Source organism: Suricata suricatta, chromosome 8 (genome assembly GCF_006229205.1).
Source record: "Suricata suricatta isolate VVHF042 chromosome 8, meerkat_22Aug2017_6uvM2_HiC, whole genome shotgun sequence".
Lineage (NCBI taxonomy): Eukaryota > Metazoa > Chordata > Mammalia > Carnivora > Herpestidae > Suricata > Suricata suricatta.
The window spans coordinates 101,137,348-101,151,186 of NC_043707.1; the positions used below are offsets into that span (position 1 = coordinate 101,137,348).

Consider the following 13,839-nt stretch of genomic DNA (forward strand, 5'->3'; position numbering starts at 1 on the left):
AAAATGTAAATGCATATTACTAAGTGAAAGAAGCCAGTCTGAAAAGTTTACATAACTGTATGATCCCAATTATAAGACATTCTGAAAAAGGCAAAACTATAAGAACAGTAAAAATATCAGTGAGGGGTGCCTGGGTGGCTCAGTCAGTTAAGATTCCAATTATGGCTCTGGTCATGATCTTGCAATTTGGGGGTTCAAGTCCCGCATCGAGCTCTATGCTGACAGCTTACAGCCTGGAGCCTGCTTCAGATTCTGTGTCTCCCTCTCTTTCTGCCCCTCCTCGCTCGCTCTCTCTCTTAAAAATAAATAAACATTAGGGGCACCTGGGTGGCTCAGTCTGTTAGGCATCCAACTTTGGCTCTGGTCATGATCTTACAATTTGGGGGTTCAAGCCCCACATCAGGCTCTGTGCTGATAGCTCAGAGCCTGAAACCTGCTTCAGATTCTATGTCTCCCTCTCTGCCTGCCCCTCCCCCACTCACTCTGTCTCTCTCAAAATAAAAAAATAAAGACATAAAAAAAATTAGAAAATAAATAAATATTAAAAAAAAAAAACAGATCAGTGATTGCTGGAAGTTCCGGGGGAAGGAAAACATGCATAAGTAGGGCACAAGGGATTTTTAGGAAAACAGTATAATTATTCTATAGGATACTATAATAGGACACATTTTATGCATTTATCAAAACACATAGAACTGTACAACACAAAGACTAAAATCTAAAGTAAGCCACAGTATATATTTCTTCTTTACGAATTTAGTTAATAACAGTGTATTAATATTAATAGTGTAATAATATAATATTATTAATTAATAACAGTGTATTAATAAGTAACCAATATTAATGTACAATGTACATTAATGTACAATGTACATAAAATGTACAATTTTAACAAATGTACATTAGTAGCAAATGCTAATAATGGGGTCAACTAGAGGTATGTGGGAATTCTGTACTTTCTGTTCAATTTTTCTGCTCTAAAAAACAGTTATTTGGGTATTTCATTGTTAGGTTTTTAAAAGTTTATTTATTTTGAGAGAAGGAGAGTGTGAGAGCAGGGGAAGGGAGAGAAGGAGAGAAAGAATCCTAACAGGCTCTGCATTGCCAGCACAGAGCCCGATGCAGGGCTCAATAAATCGTGAGATCATGACCTGAGCCAAAATCAAGATCCAGACACTCAATCAACTGAACCACCTAGGCACCCCAGTCTATTTGTTTTTTAAACGGATACGTCTAGTAAGCTAAACTAGGTAACAGGGATATGTAGAAGTAGACAGGAGATTCCCATCATAAATATTACTTTTTTAAAGTTTATTTACTCATGCTGAGAGAGAAACAGAAAGGGGGGAGGGGCAGAGAAAAAGGGACAGAGAGAGAGAATCCCAAGCAGGCTCTGTACCATCAGTGCAGAGTCCAACATGGGGATCTCACAAACCACGAGACCATGACCTGAGCCAATATCAAAAGTCAGATGCTCAACTGACTGAGCCCCCCAGGCTCCCCAATATTATTTTATTTTTAAATAAATATTAAAATACACTGTATTTTAACTACTTTGGGATTAAGTCTTTTTAAAAAGTGTGCCATGAATTGAGGAGTAGGATTACTGATGCCTGGGCTCCAAAATAGGTAAAGTAAATCTAATATGAAATAATAATAATAATAAAAAAAGAACAGAACAACAGTACTTCTGCCCTTGTAGAGATGAGACGAAGCACATGGCACATCCTAGAGCTCTCAGAATGAAAATTCTTGCAATCCCTGGATGAAGTCAATATTGACAAATGCCCTTGGAATCCTGCTAAAACATTACATAGGATATAATCGAATCTGGTATCAGGTAAGTTATGCAATTAAAAAGGTCTTAATTGAAGACAGGTTTTTTTTTTTCTATCTATGACTTAATCTCATGGCATTACACAGAGATACACTGTTATAAAGAAAGTCTTACATGCTTTAATTGATTGACATAGACTTTAACACTGGCACGTGACAAGGTGACAAGGGAAAGATTCTCTCACTTGGCTGCCTTTTACTCTATGACATTCATTTACAAATATTTAATATTTCTGTAATCTCTATTTAAGCAAAGTTAAAAATCTTCAATTCTGTCAAGATTCCTAGACCAAAGTCAGAGCATAAAATAACACAGAGTGGCAGTATAAACAGACATGATTTTGTGTATCTTGTCACCTTAGGTTATATACTGAAAAATGATTTTACTATCATTAAAAAATAAGCAACATCAAAATTTTTCATGCTCTGGAATATTATTTTATCCCAGAAAACATCAAAACATTGTAACTCTCCGGGTGCCTGGGTGGCTTAGTCAGTTGAGTGTCCGTCCGGCTTCGGCTCAGCTCATGATCTCATGGTTCGTGGGTTCGAGCCCCGCACTGGGCTCTGTGCTGACTAAGCTCGGAGCCTGGAGCCTGCTTGGGATTCTGTGTCTCCCTCTCTCTGACACTCCCCTGATTGCACTTTCTCTCTCTCTTTCTCTCAAAAATAAATAAAAAGGATTAAAAAAATTAAAAACAAAACAAAACAAAAATTGTAACTCTCCCCTAATTTTGGGTGAGCATAATTGTTGACTTCAAAAAACTTCTCTTTAAAAATGAGTTTTATTCTCAGTATTAAATTTGAATAGTTATTTTAAAATTATATTTTAATTCTTTAAAGTATATTTTCACTTAAACTAAAAATATGATATAATGAAATAAGCATCAAAGTATTATATAGTTCTGTTACGTATCTTTGCAGATAAAATTACTCCATGGGGCACCTCGGTGGCTCAGTCAGTGTCCCAACTCTTGATTTCAGCTCAGGTCGTGATCTCCAGTTTATGGGTTCGACCCAATGTCGGTCTCTGCGTTGGCAGTGCAGAGCCTGCTAGGGATTCTCTCTCTCCCTCTCTCTGCCCCCCTCCCCACCGCTTGCATGCTCTGTCTCTCACAATAAATAAACATGACAAAAAAAATTATTCCTGACATTACTGCAGATTACATATTCAAATTAAAAGCAATTTAGATATTGACTATATTTGCCATTTTATACATAAACATATGTATTATATAAATTACATAAACTCACAAAATATTTCTATAGCATACAAATCTAAAATTATATAAAATGTCTTATAATTTTATGTGTAAATGCTCAATATATGTTAAAACATCTATAATCCCTAATCCCAAGTGTCTAAAATGGGGAAGCTTTTTAGAACTATATTAAAAATTAATCTAGATCATTTTTCAATATGTCACTGTCATTAAGCATGTCATCAAGCTATTTTTTTTAACTTTAAGTGATAAAGATCATATATCCCTAAAGAGATCTTGAAGAAATTAGTATGGGAAATGAATCAAAAAGGAAACAGTAATTGCAAAGTAAAATGCTCACTGTAGCACACTTAACTGACACCCTGACAAATAAAGCATTCTAGTCTAACGGAGAGGACTTCCAGAAAACACCCTTTCAGCACAGTACATTTCAAAATGTTTAGGGGTGCCTGGGTAGCTCAGTCAGTTAAGTGACCGACTTCGCTTAGGTCACGACCTTACAGTTCGTCGGTTCCAGCCCCACATCCGGCTCTGTGCTGACAGCTCAGAGATTGGAGCAAATAAAGTATTCAAAATGTTATTCTAGAGGTGCTTGGGTGTCTCAGTTGGGTAAGCGTCCGACTTCAGTTTAGGTCATGATCCCAAGGGCTCATCAGTTCGAGCCCCAGGTCAGGCTTTGTGCTGACAGCTCAGAGCCTGGAGCCTGCTTCAGATTGTGTCTCCTGCTCTCTCTGCCTCTCCCCTGCTCCTGGTGTGTGTGTGTGTGGGGGGGGTGTGGGTGGGTGTGGGTGTGGGTGTGGTGTGTGGGTGTGTGTCAAATAAAGAAACATCAAAATAAATTTTTAAATGTTATTCTATTTTCATCTTTCACACCATCTCAAACGAATACAAAATATCCAGGTAATAATTACCAGTTCAACAAGTTTTATTTTTATGTTTTTATTTTATTTTTGAGAGCGAGAGACAGACAGAGACAGAGTGGGAGCAGAGGAGGAGCCTAGAGAGAGGGAGACACAGAATCTGAAGCAGGCTCCAGGCTCTGAACTGTTGGCACAGAGCCCGACGCGGGGCTCCACCAACCGTGAGATCATGACCAGAGCTCAAGTCAGATGCTTGACTGAGCTACCCAGGTGTCCCAACAAGTTTTACTTCTCTTTTCTTTCTTTTTTTTTTTTTAATATTTTTTAAATTTATTTTTGAGACACAGAGAGAAGACAGTGCAAGCAGGGGAGGATCAGAGAGAGAGGGAGATACAGAATCTGAAGACAGGCTCCAGGCTCTGAGCTAGCTGTCAGCACAGAGCCCGAAGTGGGGCTCAACCCAAGAACCACAAGATCATGACCTGAACTGAAGTCATACGCTCAACTGACTGAGCCATCCAGGCACCCCAACAAGTTTTACTCTTAAAGAATATTTCTATGTCTGCTTCTGTTAAATAGTAAATAGTTAACAACTGGCACCCAGTAAATAATAACTGGACACATCAGTGACGGTAAAGGATAAAATGTGACAAAGCCTTGAAAATGACCAGACAAAAGATTAACAGTTTTTTTCTTTTTGGAGATTCTTCTTCACTTTAAAAACTCCTCTTTCCTTTACTCTTAAACTCAATGCTTCCTTAGGCCTCTGAAGTCAAATGATCAAATAAAAAGGGGTCAAAACACTGATGGCAAATGGAGCTTGACAGAGGATGAATAACCACTGTATGCTGGAGTCCATGATTTCCACAGGCATAATAATGGTGAAAACTTGAACTTAAAGGGCTCCTTCCAGAGAAAGAGTCCTCTGTACTCTTTCTACTCTACAATTTATTGCCTATCATACAGGAGAAGTAGGGATTATGCTGCTATATGGAACAACTATCTTAACTAATAATGTGTGAAATAATAAAACTCACATTTGCTGAGCATTTTAGAGTGTAACATACTTTTCCAATTAACAGTGAAGAATGGAATCCAGATATCCTGCTCTCCATTACAGCAATACAGAAATAAACTGCAACATTTTAACAGTTTCATAAATTCTAGTTTAATTATTTTATATTTTATTTAATTACATTTTACCAAGATGAATATTATAACAAACTTTACTACTTATCAAGAATTGATAAGCTTTAAACTATGCTAAATAATTTCCCACAATCTTCTATTAACTCCTTCTATCATGTGTATTTTTATCCTGTCCCATTCTTTTGTGAAATGAATTTATTTCCCGTTTCCCACCTGTACTTTTCCACCTGTCCTCTGATATGATCTCATTTTCCTCACACACCTTAGAACTTTTACACATAAATTATACTCACTTTTTTATACCATCCTCTCCAAATAGTCATTTTGTAACATGACTTTTCTGATCCCCTCTGCCACTCTTAGAAAAATTAAGCTCTTATCCCGCATCGGTGCTAAGTTATTTTCTTCATAATGCAAGTATAAAGGAGGAGACATCCTGGAAGCAGTGTGACTGAACGAACGGGTACCAGCTTTAAATATGACTCCTGATACTACGCATATTCCTTGACCGTTCTGAGCCCCTGATTCCTGATCTATCAAATAGGGAAAAATTAATAACCCATTCTACAAGGGTATAATGAGGATTAATGAGAATGAATATAAGGCACATAAACTGGCTCTTAAAACATGTATTATAATTTGTTGTAGGATGGTCTGTTTGTCAACTCAGATCCATGGTTCACAAATTGTTTTTTAGGAATTTTTAAAATAAACTCCAGGAAATGCAGATAGTCCTCTCCCAACTTACTGAAATCAGTGCCCTTGATTATAAACTCCATGAGGTCTACGAGTTCATAAATTGCAATTTTTATATCCCTGAATCTCCAACACCTAGCCCAGAACCTTTCATGTATTAGATGTTTAATATATGCTTGTTAGAGCGAAGAGTATTAAGCCATAGATATTAAGTAGAGAAATTACCAGGTATGCAAACCAAATTTCTTTTTTCAACAGTAGACATTCTTTTACAAAATCACATTTCTTGGGGTATTTTTCTAGCTATCCCCCCAGTATAATCTCATTAATAGCTAGAAAAAGTATTAAATGATTATAAGCTCTTTTCTTTTGAGAAGTCCAAGGATTTTTACAGACATTATTTCATCAATCTCTAGAACATCTCTGAGGTAACTGGAGATAAAAAGGAAAAAAAAAACAGACCATGAATCCATAATCCACATGAATCCATAAATTTATAAATTCCACTCAGCAAAATTTCCATCTAATTTTCCAATTTATGAGCATTTAGCCAACATTTCCTTTCTAAATCCACCTATTACCTATTTACTCAATACATCTGGATATGCTGGTCTGGAGCATTATTACTTGCTCAAGAAAGCAAAAATTTTCAGAAATTATTCTACAGAGTAAGCAACACATAGAACTACATAAAAATGACAACTCTAATTCCTTAACAGAAAACTGACTATTCAGGCTACTGAATTTATTTCAGACTACAAGATATTTAAGAATCAAATTATTTTTTTCAAATTTTAATAACCAGAGACCAGTAGCCCAATTATAGCTTTATTCTTTCTGCTCCACATCATCTTGTTCTTTAGTACCCTTATAGTCATAGCCCTTTCTGACTGCCCACCCAGGAAACATTTTCCTCCTTTTCCATATTAATGGAACCCCACTTCTGTTCAGGCAACACTAGGCTCAGCCCCAGGGGATGAATCATGATTCACCTTAGCTAATCAATCCTGCTCCCCTTTGTCAATTAATTGGTATAAATTGCACCTGTGGTCCAGAAAGGTCCAACAAACTGAAAGAAGTTGCTAGGAATTCTTTCCTCCCTGATGAGAAGCCCCTATCCAGGTTCCCTGTATTTGAGAAGTTGCCAGGTTGAACTTGATGCTTACAGCTGTGCCACTCTCTTGAGACCATGAATGGAAAACCAAGAAAGCTTCAGAGATCCTCACTCTACACCCAGACATAAGTGAGCCTCTATCTTCAGGCTTCTTGTTATACAAAATGGTGTTTTTGTCTAAATCACAAAGAGCCAGATACTCTATTCCTTGGAGGTAAAAGCATCCTAATTAGCACAAAGAGACTAGTAAATCAGGCAAGAAGGGAAGTAGAGTTTACTTACTGAGCATGCACTATTACATCTGTATCTCATTTAATCTTCACAACAGCCAAATGAAAATTACTCAGCTTTTGTTTTTATAAAACCTAAAGCTTAATAAAGCTATATAGTTAAAAATAACAAAGCTAAAATTGGAATCCATATCTGACACCAAACTTTGCAATCTTTTTAAAAATACAAAATCCCCTTCCTCCTTGTTTACAGCTCTTGTTAAAAAGACAAACTAGTTGATATTTTATAGCAAGCAAAACTTAGAGAGACCTACAGAATATCAAGTATTTTTACAATCTTGTCATAGGATTTATACCCCTCAATTATTTTTATCAAAGTTAAATGGAGAAAAAGATAAAAATATCTTTATGTGTGTATAAAAAGTTCCAGAGTGTCTAGTAGAGTAGCCAAAATCCTATAACAAAATCTAGAATGGATTTGAAGTGTAATATTCAATTTTTCAAGTATCAAAAAAATAACTTCCTTATTTTAAATTGTTCCATTAACCAAGTATCTATCAATATAGAAACCACAAAGTTAACACTTCCTCAATTCTCATCTGTTCATGGGAAGTGATTCAGCTTAAATCTTGGCAACCTAAGAAAAATTATATAAACACTAAGATTCAACAAGGTCATTTATTTAGAAATTTACTAGAATTGAGTGTTCCAAACTATTTATGATGTCATCTCAACCAGAAGTATGTTCACCTTATATTGCCTTTATTAATTTCTAATTGAGCTTAATAAAATAGGCATGCCGTATTTGTGACCTGATATACACACAACTTACCTTCCCACATGCTCTGCAATGATGCCTCCTTTTGGTGAATGTGAACCTGGCTTCACATTTCATGCAATTTGGAGCCTGAGAATCTGGTACCCACACTGGAGCCACCTCACCCAGAGTAGTAAATGGCTTCCTGGCAGAAATTCCAAACTGACCAGCTCTGAGATCATTATCTGGGCTTTCTGGAGCTAATGCAAGGCACGGTCTACTGGATATCCCAGACTCGTAGCTTTCTAAATGTTCCCCATTTGTATCAGCAATAGAGATGTTTCCCAAAGAGGAATTGCATACATTGGTTGCTGAGTTTTCCCCTAATTTTGCTTTCCCAAGAACATCATTTTTGTTTTTAATATTATTTCCACTATTTGTAGGAAGGTCATTTTGTAAATGGTCAGACAATGGCTTTGGAATTTGAAGTTTAAGATTAGAAGGTTGCTTGGGTCTTGCACCACCAAAAGGAACACTGATAGATTGCAGGCTTGCTACTATCTTAGGTGAAGATTGCCCAAGCACTGATGGAACTTGGCTACAGAAACTGTGTAAATAATTTTTCTTCATTAGGTCACCAGTGCTGTTTAAGAGCAGACCATTCCCTTCTGTGGCTTCATTTCCTCTCTGTTCATAAATATTTGAGTAGCATTCTGATTTGCTCTCTTCTATTTCCTTTTCTTCTGTTACTGAATCTTCTTTGGAGGGTAAAGTCTTTGGAACAAAACAAACAACTGGGCTCTGCATTCCATAGGAATCACAATTAGATACAGAATTTGCTGCTGGTGTGTCCATAGTGGAGAAATCACATCCTTCACTTTCATTCATGCAAGTTCCTTTTAAGTCTAGACCTGCTTCTGCCATTCTAGCACACTCTCCTCCACTGTCACTGTAAGTGTCCTCAGGCTGATTCATCTGCAGAAACTTCTCATTTTCTTTATTTATTTGGTTGTCATTCATATCATTCAGTTTAGTCAATTTCCAATTAGTCATCTCCTGAGAATCAGAGAAATGCTCTGTCATATTAAGAAGTTCTGTAGTGCCAAGAATTTCTTCATGTTCACAACCTTCCTTCTCATCAACTCTAACTTCACTGGGCACAAGGCAATCTGAAAACCGGTCACAGTTATCATCCCTTCCAGACCCATTAGGCATGTCTGTTTTGAGAAGCAAAGGTAAACCAGATCGGACGGGTTCTTCTGTTGTTCTCTCCTCTGCTGGCTCTTTAGTCATCAAAATCCCCTCATTCAGATGGGAAAAGGAATTTGGACTCCCTAGATCTGTCCTAGCAGAGGTGGTTTTGCCAGTGAGAACCTCATCTGGTATATAGTTCTCTTGCTTTTTAGCAGCAGGATCTTCATCTGTTCCCTGGGATGAGATTACTGAATCAATTGCTAAACTTGTAATCACAGACATGGAGGGATTTCTACCTATATTTTCATCATCCTTTAATTGTGAAGGGGAACAGACACTGGCTAGATTATCAGATGAAGTAGTACACGTATGTTTAACAGAATCCCCCACTGTACTTGGTCTATTCAACAGATCCATTTGTTGCTCTGAGTTCATATCTTTTTCAGTGGACCCATTTATACTAAAACTAAATTGATCAGTTTGTCTGTTTTCGTTATCCAGTGAACAGCTAAAAGCATCCATGAGGGACTGACTATTATAATTATTACAATCCTGCAAATCGCTTTGTAATGTCCTTTTATCACAGTTATGCATGACGGCTACAACAAGAACATTCTTCTCATCTGGCAGACAAGCAAGATTTCCACATTTTTTTCCTCCCACATCGACAGTACTGTGTTGATCATCTTGATTACAGTTCCTCTTAATTACTTGATCTTCTGCAACAGCATTTTCATCAATCCACATTGTGTTAATCTCTGGATTCAGAGTACAGTCCTGTCCATTCGCACAATGGTTCTCTCCCTCCGTAGTCAGAGAAGCTGAATGAGCCAGAGAGAAGACTTTCAATTGTGGCTGTGACTCATTAGAAACTGCAGGTTCATTCACACTGGCCAATGCAGGGTTAAATGATAGTCGGTGAGAAGAGGGATCTAGAATCTTATTCCACTTGGTATCCAATAAAATTGGAGAAACTGTTTCATCTGAAAAAATAATTACAATAAGTATGCTGGTGACACTGGAAAAGCTAGGACTCAGTTAATCAACTACATCTGCAAATACTCTGAAAATAAAATATTTCTAGCATATCTAAAAATAAAATATTCCTAGAGTATGGGGTTTCTAACTATTAGCTAAGAACAAATAAATATTCTTAAGACTATCCCTGTATTACATGTCACTTTGGAAAAGAAGGCATTTGTAAGTGGGAACAGGTATAGCATCAAACACAACAATCTGCGAGAACAATAAATAAATCAGTTTGGATTGAAAAAGAATTAGTGTAAGGATATAGTGAAAAAAAGCTAGAAAGGGCAGATTGCAAAGGCCATAAAACATCAGAATATGTAGAGAATAGTCTTAAATTCTCTTGAGTGTTAAAATCCTGAGTTGACCAAATGTAGGCTAGCAGAGACTGAAGATTTAGTAACATATGCTTCCTTTAAAAAAAGAAATTATTCCCAAGATGGTTCATGGAAATAAAAAGCAATTACTGCTTTTTACAAAAATATTTAATAATATTCAAACAAGAATGATCAGTTATTAAAAATTTCATTATTTGACCACTTGCTATTTGGGCATAACGTTAATTATCTAGTGTTATCGCCATCCATGTGTGGTATATTTTTCATTTAAAGAAGGAAATTAACAAAATGAAAAATCACTTCACTTAAAATATACTTTGAAAGATTACAGGCTCAAGGTTATAGTTTTAATGCAACTAATTTTTAAAAATTTGAGGGGACCCCTGGGTGGCTCAGCTAGATAAGTGTCTGACTTTGGTTTGGGTCTCATAGTTCATGAGTTCAAGCCTGGCATTGGACTCTATGCTGACAGTTTGGAGCCTGGAGCCTGATTTGGATCTGTGTCTCCCTCTCTCTCTGCTCTTCCCATACTCGTGCTCTCTCTCTCTCAAAAATAAATAAACATTAAAAAAAAATTTTAATTAAAAAAATTAATTAATAAAAAATTGTTCAAAAAAATAAACAACATAGTTCCAAACAAGAATCTGGCTTCTCAAGTTCTTCTCCTTCTAAAGGAGTTATTTTTTATAAGCAAATGCTAAATTTTTGAACTAAAAGATAATTTTTATTGATTCAACAAAAATGTATTCAAAATTAACTATAATGCAAAATGCCCTACTAGAATCTACAAAAGTCACAAAGAGAATCATGTAATGAACTAACAGTTTTATTAGAGTCAATGGTATTCTAGAAGTATATTACTCATGTGATTAGGTATAGCACCTGTGTAGATATCTCATGACAAATAACTGTGATACACGAAGGGCCAAACCAAAGAAAGGATTGAGAAATTATTTGTATAAATGATTGAAACAGAGAGGAAAATACACCTTCTGCCTTGGTATGTATAAAACCCATCTACATCCAATAAAATCTCAAATGATTAAATTTTTAAAAATGTTTTATTTATTTTTGAGAGAGAGAGAGAAAGACAGCATGAGCAGGGGAGGGTCAGAGAGAGACACAAAATCCAAAGACAGGCTCCAGGCTCTAAGTTAGCTGTCAGCACAGAGCCCGACGCGGGGCTTGAACTCATGAACTGCGAGATCATGACCTGAGCAGAAACCGGATGCCCAACCGACTGAGCCACCCAGTCACCCCTCAAATGATTAATTTTTACATTTACATGAATCCTATGGCTATGGAGTTGCTTCAAGTCATCAATGATAAAATATGAGAAGAGCATGCTATTCCACATATCATTCCTTCTCCATTTTCTTTCCTAAACCCCATAATCCCATATTATTTTTAAGACTTGCTCTATCATAGACCCAAAGCAGTAAAATTAAAACCAATCTCTCTTCCCAAATACTATCAAAGAACAACCTGAACCACTGAATACAGTAAAGGTTTGGAGACCATAACTAAAATAATGGACTTCAGATGGAAATGTATTACTTTGTGAACTTGTTACCTGCTATTTCCGCCTTAGAAACAGAGAATACCTGGGAAGGAAGGCAAGGTAAAAGATAGAGATCTAATTATAGCTTATCCATTCAAGTCATACTCAGAGGGAAATTTAAGGAAAAGTTTTCCCTAAATGAAGTGAATCTTAAGCTGACATTTTATTTAACCATTTTGGCAGTAACTTAAAAATACAAATCTTTTAAAATTAGGTTTAAAATGTATCTTTACTTTATTGGTCAATCAAAAGGCAGTACGTTATTTTTCCTAGCTTAGGAAATACAATCACACATTCTAAAGCTCTTTTTGACCATAAATTGGTTGTATAAAGAGAGGTTAGGCTCTAGTATCATACTGCCTGGATACTAATCATCCTGCCACTTATCAGCAAACTAACTTTGGGTAAGATGCTTAATCTCTCTGTGTCTCTCATCTGTAAAATGTAGATAAAATCTACTTTCATGGGATTATCTTAAAAATTAAATAATACAGTCCGTTTAAATGCTTTAGCATAGTGTCTGGCACATAGTGCTTAAAAATGTTAGTTCTTCCCCTGAATATTAAAATATAATACTATTATCATTAAATCACTTTACCCAGTTTTATTTTTTTAAGTGTTGCATCCTCTTATAACCCCCCATTCTCCATATCATAATATATTCAAGTAGATTCACCAAAGTAAATTCTCACCTTCGTTTTGTTCAAATTCATCTAATACCTTGTCCAGGTTGTAAGCTTCTGCTTGGAAGTAATTCTCCATCGGTGAGGAAACACCACTTAAGAGACTTGTTTAAACTTTCTAGAAAGTAGATCAAATTTGTATTATATTTCCAATTAGTAAAATATAATTTATAGATATTACAACTGATAACAGAAATACAAATGATCATGGGACTACTACTATAAACAATTATACACCCACAAATTGGAAAACCAGAAGGAAATGGATAAATTCCTAGATGAATACAACTTACCAAGAGTGAATCACAAAGAAACAGAAACTTTAAAGACCAATTACTAATCAGGAGACTGAATCAGTAATTAAAAACCACCCAAGAAAGAAAAGTCCAGGACCAGTTGGCTTTACTAATGAATTCTATCAAATGTTAAAAAAAAGGATTAATACCAATGCTTCTCAAAGTCTTCCAAACAACATAAGAGGGGGGAAACACTTCTAAACTTATCTTACAAAGCCAGCATTACCCTGATACCAAAACTAGATTAAGGACACTCCAAGAAAAGAAAATTACAAACCTCAGTATCCCTGATGAATATATATACAAAAATTCTAAAACAAAATATTAGCAAACCAGATATAACAACACATCTAAAAAGACCATATGCCATGATCAAGTGGAATTTACTCTAGGAACACAAGAATGTTTCAACATCTGTAAATGGTATAATATAATATACCACATTACAAAATGAAGGATAAATCATATGTTCATCTCAATAGATGCAGAAAAAGCATATGAAAAAATTCAATACCCATTTATGATAAAAACCCTCAATCAAATGAGCGAATAAGAATACACCTAATAAAAGCCATCTATGACAAGCCACAGCAAACATCATACTCAGCAGTGAAAACCTGAAAGCCTTTCCCCTAAGATGAAGAACAAGACAAGGATGCTCACTCTCACCACCTGTATTCAACAAAATACTGGACTTTCTATTCAGAGCAACTAGGAAGAAAAAGAAACAAAAGGCATCTGAGTTAGAAAAGAAGAAGTAAAACTGTCTGTACTTGCAGGTGACCTATTACATAACACGCTAAACCCTCCCCCCCCACACACACAAAAAACCTCTGAGAATAAATGAAATCAATAACATTGCCAGATTAAAAAGTC

At 35.9% G+C, this 13,839-nt stretch overlaps 1 protein-coding gene across 4 annotated transcripts in view; it reads right to left on the bottom strand.

The window, feature by feature from the left end:
* The window catches only part of ZFYVE9 (zinc finger FYVE-type containing 9), a 173,840-nt gene that overhangs the window by 89,420 nt on the left and 70,581 nt on the right, over nucleotides 1–13,839 (bottom strand). For all 4 annotated transcript variants that reach the window (XM_029948334.1, XM_029948333.1, XM_029948331.1 and 1 more), the window contains 2 exons: nucleotides 12,677–12,785; nucleotides 7,941–10,042 (listed from right to left, as the gene is read on the bottom strand). In XM_029948334.1, the coding sequence (XP_029804194.1) occupies nucleotides 7,941–10,042; nucleotides 12,677–12,746 (2,172 nt within the window). In that variant the 5' untranslated portion in view covers nucleotides 12,747–12,785. The remainder of the gene's footprint in view (nucleotides 1–7,940; nucleotides 10,043–12,676; nucleotides 12,786–13,839) is intronic.